This window comes from Propithecus coquereli, unplaced genomic scaffold (genome assembly GCF_000956105.1).
Source record: "Propithecus coquereli isolate 6110/MARCELLA unplaced genomic scaffold, Pcoq_1.0 Scaffold442, whole genome shotgun sequence".
Lineage (NCBI taxonomy): Eukaryota > Metazoa > Chordata > Mammalia > Primates > Indriidae > Propithecus > Propithecus coquereli.
The window spans coordinates 267,979-275,271 of NW_012150197.1; the positions used below are offsets into that span (position 1 = coordinate 267,979).

Here is a 7,293-nt window from a genome sequence, read left to right on the forward strand (position 1 = left end):
GCACGGCAGGGACTCCCGCGGCGGGGTCCACGTGGACCCTGGGCCGCGGGGGACCGGAGCCCGCCCCCCGCGCGTGGGGGAGGGGCGCTGCAGCCGGTTCCCCTTTTTCTGCAGCTCGGAGCCTGGGGAGCGAGTGCTCGAAGGTGGGGGCCGGAAGGACCCAGGTTTCCGCGTCTCCCGACCCCCAGCCTGGCCGGGAGGGGCCGGGGCGGGACACCCTGTCCGCCCCCGCCCCCAGCCCGTTGCATCGGGCAGCCACTTGGCCCCGCGAGCTGTAGGGGAGGCGCTGCGCCCCCGGCCCCAGCCGACCGGGGGGCTCCTGGCGCCAGCCTCCCGCCAGAGCGCCGCAGGGGTACCTCCTGCCGTCCGACTGAGTCCCCGCCGCTGCAGTGCACGCCCCTTCGGCAGCCGGGGTGGGGCCCACATCCCGCCGGGCCCCTCCCGCCCCCACCCCCACTTCGGGTCGCCGGTGAGTGGGGCGCCCCGGCGAGTTCCTGGAGGTAGGGGCGGAGGCGTCAGCGGCCGGAGGGAGGGGCTCCCCCAGACTGGAGCTGCCAGCTGGGAGAGGAGCAGGGTTGGGGGTCGCCACCACCACTTCGGAGGTGGGCTGGGGCGAGGGTCCCAGGGCTAGGGACGGCTGTCCTGCCTGGGAGGGGCGGCCGGGCTCCACCAGCCGGAGGGAGAGGGCGGCAGCCAGGAAAGGCACCGGGCAGGGTCAGAAGGACTGGGAATGGGGCCCCTCTGTCAACCCCCTCCCAAAGGTTATGACATTTTTTTCTGAGATTGTCACATTTTCTTATTCTTTTTTTGGACTGGCGAGGCTTGGGGACGTTCTTTTTCCTTCTGTGGAGCAGAGCAGCAACTGCTCCTCAGGGAGCCTCTGTCCCCAGAGACCAGATTTGCTGCCTGTCTGGCCTCTCCCCTGGCAGACTTGGGGGGCAAGTCCTTGAGGGGCTGGGGAGGGGGAGGAGCCCCCCAATACCAGGATGAGGGGTAGGACCCTAGTTCAGACTCTGTATCTCTCCAGGAGAGAAGAGGGGCAGCCCGGGCACCCACGGGTAGCCTGGCGACATGGGTGGCCCCAGCTGACCTGAGAAGGGTTCAGGGAGCCAGGGACAGGCGACCAGGTCCAGGGCCTGCACCTGGAAAGAAGGGACCCCAAACCCCTGGACACGTCCCTTCCTCTCCTGAGAGCCTGGGTGGAGATGGCTGCCCAGGAGGGACAGACTCAGGGTGCTGGAGTCCCCAAGTGGGGGTGGAGATGAGGAAGTCACAGCCAGGCTGGGTACAGCTACCAGACCTCAGGCTGCCACGCCCCTTCCTTTCCCTAGAAACTTGACCCCTAAAGAAAAGCCCAGCCTCAGGACTGCTCTCTGTCTCCCCATCTGCTCACTGGGAGCCTGTGAGACCCACAGATCTCAGAGGAAGCTGCCCAGCTGGTGAGGGGCCAAGGCCCCAGGGGACTCTGCACCTGCCCCCAGGTGTGGGTCAGGGCAGTGGCCTCCGTGTGCCCAGACCCTGGGGCAAAACTCCGGCTTGTGCCGTCTGAGCAGAGCTCACACACTCAGGCCCCGGAGGCCCAGAGAGGCCAACAAGGACAGAAACAAGGATTCAAAGGCCGCAAGCTGGGAGTGGCTCGGCGGGGAAAATTAAGATTAAGTGACAAAATAAAGTAGAACCAAGTCATGAGCCTCCTGGCTGCTGAGGGTAGTGGATGTGCAGGGAGGCCCAGAGAGCCCTCACCTGGACAGTGGTGGGCTCAGGTGTTCAAAACTGCCTCCAGGACGCTGATTGGCCGCCCTGCACCGTTCCCCGAGGGGACGCTGGGATCCATGGTGGTTTCTTAGGTGGCACAAGGGCTGTTCGTGGCTTCGTGCCCCGGGTGTGCCTCTGCTGCAGAAGGTGTGGCCCAGCGCTAGGAAGGACGTGCACCACCTCGGGGACTCTGAGGCAGCAACAGGGGAGCAAGGCCAGGGCACCCCCCTTCCCTGGCTGGCGTGCCCCGTACCCTGTGCTAGGGCCTTGGGGCTGCAGTTTCCGTAGCCGGGAGGCAGTGGGCAGCGAAGGAGGAAAACCCTGCGTGACAGCAGGGGTAAGGAGGTGTCACAACCAAAGAACCATGTTCCCTGGGAGGCACATGTCCCTCTTCACCAGTGCCCTGCCCCACTTCCCACACCCTCAGGAAGTCCTGCCCTGAGTCTCACTGAAATCCTCAATGCTGCAGGCCTGGCCTGCTGCCCCTGGCTGAGTCTACCGTGGCCCATGGACAGACCTGGATTCTTGGGGGGGAGCAGCTATACCCACCTCCCTACCCCAGAGTCTGGGCAGAAACACCCTGGAGGGATGTCTGACTGCCACCCCAGGCACCAGCCTTAGCCCCAGACTCTTGGGGCCCCAGCCCCCTTGGGAGGGGCCAGGAGCCGGAAACCAAGAAAGAGGAACCCAGGCTTCCGGCTTCCCAGGGACTGGGCAGATGGGGGTGTCCCGGAACTCGTAGGGGGGGCCTCATCTGGGGCCCAGCCCGGGAGGAGCCAGAAGCTGCCGCAGCCCCCTCCTCCCTGACCCTGGACCCTTCACAGCCCTGGTAGGGGTCAAGGTGGGAGCAGAAGCTGGGCAGAGCTGGGTCTAGGTGGGTGGGCAGGAGCAGGCCCCTCCAGGGCTCTGAGGAGGAGGAGGGAGGAAATACCCTCTTGAGACCCCTCCCAGGGGACAGGTGGGGGCCAGGGTCAAAGGTTCTCAGTCAGAACCTTGGCCCCTCTCCCCAGGCCCCTAGGCTGTGGTGAGGGTCCGGGAGCTGGCACCACGGAGCCTGGGCAACCTCCTCTGCCCACCCATGCCCACCCCGCATGAGGCTGAGAAGCAGGTATGCCACGTCTCCCTCCTCTGTTCCCTGGGGAGATGGGGTGGGCAAGTGACGGGCCACGAAGAGTTGGGAGACCTCTGAACACTGGGAGGCCGGAAGGGTCCTCCCCCTGGGTGTGTGGCCACCAGTGGGTGTGGAGGAGAGGTGTGTGGTCTGGGGGTCTGGCCTGGAGGCCAAGGTGGCTCTGTCCTCCCCCAGCACCCAGGGCCAGAGGAGGCAGACCGGCCCCCCTCAATGACCAGTCATGACGCAGCCCCTCCGGCCGCCCCTAGCCGCAACCCCTGCTGCCTGTGCTGGTGCTGCTGTTGCAGCTGCTCCTGGTAGGTGGGGCCCGCCTGGGTGGGGAGGGGCGGGGGTGGGGCTGCACACACCCAGGATGGGACCCTCTGGTGGCCTCTGAGGCATCCCCTGCAGGCAGGACGCCCCTGCTACCATGCAGCACCAGCCTGCCCAGGAGCTGTTGGTCCCTGGCGACCCGTGTGCCTGGCCCCTGGGAGGCTTGCACGTGGCTCCCGCACCTGGTGTGCTGAGGACCGGTCTGGTGCTGCGTGCACACGTGCACCCATACACTCAGTACATGCCTGTCGGCGCCGCTGTGAGCCCCTAGGCTGGGCCCTGGGCCCTACAGTGGAACAAAGCAGGCACAGGTCCTGCAGATCGTGTGGAGCGGAGGGCTGCTGAGCAGAGGCCAGAATGAGGGAACAGCTCGCCCCGGGCAAGGGGAAGAGCTTCCCCATTAGCCGGCTTGGCGACAGAGAAGAGCACTGGGGCGTCTGAGTGTCCGTGTGGTAAAAGGGTTTTCTAGGAGTGTAGGGTAGCTAGTGGACATTTCCGTGCCTTGCAGAAGCCTGGCCCTATTCAGGCTGAAGGCCCTTGGCTGTTGAGGGGACAGCACTTGGGGACCCAGAGTAGGGTCGACTGCCCAGTGAGCAACAGGCAAGATACGGGGTGGGGGGGGAGCGTGAACAGTTAGGACTTGCTAGGAGCTGGGAGTCGGGGAGGCAAGAGGTTCGAGGCCTGCATCTGGGGGGCAGGGTGGGGCAGGAACTGAGCTCTGTCTGGGCGTAGGTCTGGGTTTGAGAAGCCTGCCGGCCATCAGGGGCCTGGGTTATGGATTTGGCCTGGCAGTGATGGAGCACTAGGCCCTGAGGCAGGGGTCAGGCTCCAGGACCCGGCGGGTTAGACGCAGGGGCTCTCACCCTGCATCGGCCGACAGGACATGTGCTGACACATCGGACCTGCGGCGTGGACGCCTGGGCCAGAAAGGGACAGGGCCGACGTCAGGCTGAGAGCAGGGTCTTGCCTGGTGGGGGTGGAGCACAAAGGAGCCCCCAGGGTTCCAGTGGGGACCTGGGAAGGAGGGCAGAGGCGTGGCCTGGGCACTGTGGCAGGGACGGCAACCTGGACCCTTGGGGGGACAGGCGGGGAGGGGCCGGCAGTGCGTGTGGACGTCTCCCAGGAGGGCGTGAAAGGAGCCAGTTCCAGGGGCTGCCCCCGCTGCAGCAGGCTCACACCCGTGCCAGGCACCCCGTGTCCTGTGTTTGCCCATGTGCCGAGGGCCCGCGTGTGGCCGCAGTGGCGTGTGCATGTGTGTGGAGGCCCGTGCGTCGAGGGCAACGCCGCTTTCTCTCTGCCGTCAGGAACGAAAGGCGGCGGCGAGCGTGGCAGGCCTCCCGGGAGAGCAAGCTGCAGCCCCTGCCCAGTTGCGAAGTGTGGTGAGTCCCGCTGGCCAGAGGCTGCGTGGGGGGCGGGCTTGGGCCGGGGGCCTCAGGCCTGACGTGGCCTGGCCGCAAACTCGTGGCCTCCTGCAGTGCCACGCCGAGCCCCGAGGAGGTGCAGAGCTGGGCACAGTCCTTCGACAAGCTGATGCGCAGCCCGGCGGGCCGCAGCGTGTTCCGGGCCTTCCTGCGCACGGAGTACAGCGAGGAGAACATGCTCTTCTGGCTGGCCTGCGAGGAGCTGAAGGCCGAGGCCAACCAGCACGTGGTGGACGAGAAGGCGCGGCTCATCTACGAGGACTACGTGTCCATCCTGTCCCCCAAGGAGGTGCGCCAACCGCCAGAACGGGCACGGGGGGGTCAGCCTGTGTCGGGCACCACGGGGGGGACCTTCTGGGCCCCCCTGACCTCGGTGCCGCTTCTGCAGGTGAGCCTGGACTCCCGTGTGCGCGAGGGCATCAACAAGAGGATGCAGGAGCCGTCCGCGCACACGTTTGACGACGCGCAGCTGCAGATCTACACGCTCATGCACCGGGATTCCTACCCTCGCTTCCTCAGCTCCCCCACCTACCGCGCCCTGCTGCTCCGGGGGGCCTCGCAGTCTTCCTCCGAGGCCTAGGCTGCACACCCGGGCCCCGTGGGCAGACTCCGGGTTACCTTCACGTGTTCATGCCAGCAGGGCTGTCAGGGCGCACACCTGAAGGCGCGGCCTGGCTGGCTGGGGTCCCCGCCCTGGAGGCAGTGCTGACCCCAGAGGGAAAGGCGGCCTCCCCCGGCTCCGTCCGCAGGCCCAGCAGGAGCTCCGGGTGCAGGCGGAAGCCCTCGCGGCCTGCGGCTGGCCGGCCCAGTGCTCCTGCCTGGTGACGAGGGGCCCTCCCAGGAAGCACCCTGGACCTGTGAGCCTCGTGGGGGCCTCCTCCCCAGGCAGCCAGTGGTGAAGACGTGCCTTTGCCGGGCAGTGGGACCTCCAGATACCTAGTTTTGTAACGTGAGACCTTCTACTTGAGTTGTCTGTACCTCAGAATCAGGCTCAAGGTGACAGGACCCAATTTTTTTTATATTTTCATGAACTTTAAACCTGGAAATGTGTCCTTACTGTGTTTTATCTAAAAAAGAAAAAATGTTTTCATATTTATCTCTCTTCCCTCATCCCCACCCCAAAATAGGATGTCTTATTATTGAAGGTATTTTTAAAAGGAAAGTCTCTCTTGTATTTCCAGGCTTGTGGGGAGATGAGAGAATGAGGAATCGTCCCAGACTCAGCCTCGGCGCGGGGGCATGGGCTCTAGGTCCCACCTGGGGGGCAGAAAGAGCCCTGTGTGCCCTGTCCCGCCCCACGCTCCCCCTGGACACCTCCTGAGCCGTAACACGGGTCAGCACAGGGTGACCACAGCACTTCATGAAGGCTTGGGACGCAGTGGGACGTGCCACCCGGACCCTTGGTGGACAGTTGTCCCCAGCAGGTATCAAGGGTGTCCCCCGCAGGCAGGCCAGCGGGGAGAGTCCCTTGACGCTGGGCACAGTGCCATCTTCGTCGTGCAGGCCCCTCCAGGCAGTGCTCACCACTCCATTGTCCCGAATTTCTGGGAAGTCAAGCAGTTTGAAGCTGGAATTGGCTCAGGGTCCTGGGACCGCCACTCTACAGGGTGAACTCCACCAACGGGACGCGGACAAGCCGTCCTGCGGGACATGGACCCGGGCCCTGAGCTGCCCCTGCCCGAGAAGGTGGGGAGGACGACGGGCAGGGTGGTCCAACCAAGACCCGCGTGGGACCCAGGTGTCTGCGTGCACAGGGCCTCTCCCCACCTGTCCGCACAGCTCGCGGGGCCTGCTCCACGCACGCACTGCACAGGCAGAGCCACCCCGGTCCTTGAATCGTACGGCAGAGGTGACCTCTCTGAGGGTCGGTCGAGCTCTTCGCCCAGCACTGACCCACCGGGGCCCAGCCCGGGCGCTGCCTGACCCCAGGGAGAAGTGCTGCCCAGCAGCAGCAGGGACGGGGCCTCCAGGAGCAAGGGCCAAGGACAGCAAGGTGGCAAAAAGAAACATTTAATAACGAGGGAAAGGAGCAGAAAGGTGCACTCTAGGCAGGCAGGTTGGGGCAGGGTGGGCTGCCTTCAGGGGCCTCCAGAGAGGCTGTGTCCATCCAGGACTGGGGAGGGCTGGCACTGGCCACGGCCCGGGGCTGCAGGGCAGCTGCAGGAGGGCTCAGCAGAACTGCAAGAAGTAGGTGAGTGGCATCCAGGGTGGGGACAGGACAGGTCCACCTGGGGCTGGGGTCTCCCCCACCCCCGAGACTCCCAGGAGGCTGGCTGGGCACAGCCATCAGGAGTTCATAGCACAGACCCCACGCCAGCTGGGACACCCACCTCCTGAGAGCGGGGTCGGGGGGCAGCCTGGGCTCACCCACCTACCTTCCAGCGGTTTCCACACTCATTGCAGACAACAAAGGTGGTCATCGGCTCGTCAGAGCTGCGGGTCTGCACCTGTGGGGAGGGCTGGGTGAGCCCAGGGTCACCTTGGGCTCTGCTGCAGGGGCGTCCCTGGCCTTGGCAGTGCTGCTCTTGCAGTCCCTGGACCCCCATGGGTGACCTGATGTGAGGCTGCCCAGCAACCCCAACCTTCCAGAGCTGAGCCTCGGGGGGAGAGGGCAGGTGGTCCACCACGGCAGAGGACCTTGTAGGGTAGCTAGTGGACATTTCCGTGCCTTGC

The 7,293-nt window shown here is 65.6% G+C and overlaps 2 protein-coding genes across 2 annotated transcripts in view; one reads left to right on the top strand and one right to left on the bottom strand.

The window, feature by feature from the left end:
- The first annotated feature begins 6 nt into the window (after window positions 1-6).
- Window positions 7-5,702, top strand: RGS19 (regulator of G-protein signaling 19). Its single transcript, XM_012654630.1, has 6 exons — window positions 7-469; window positions 2,766-2,863; window positions 3,062-3,183; window positions 4,504-4,578; window positions 4,675-4,909; window positions 5,009-5,702. Exons 2-6 carry the CDS (start codon window positions 2,834-2,836, stop codon window positions 5,198-5,200), a joined length of 654 nt encoding a protein of 217 aa, XP_012510084.1. The 5' UTR covers window positions 7-469; window positions 2,766-2,833; the 3' UTR covers window positions 5,201-5,702.
- A 912-nt stretch (window positions 5,703-6,614) lies between these two features.
- Window positions 6,615-7,293, bottom strand: part of TCEA2 (transcription elongation factor A (SII), 2) — a 9,277-nt gene continuing 8,598 nt past the window's right edge. The window contains exons 9-10 of the mRNA XM_012654631.1: window positions 6,996-7,067; window positions 6,615-6,798 (exon numbers count right to left, since the gene is read on the bottom strand). Coding sequence (XP_012510085.1) covers window positions 6,790-6,798; window positions 6,996-7,067 — 81 coding nt within the window. The 3' untranslated portion in view covers window positions 6,615-6,789. The remainder of the gene's footprint in view (window positions 6,799-6,995; window positions 7,068-7,293) is intronic.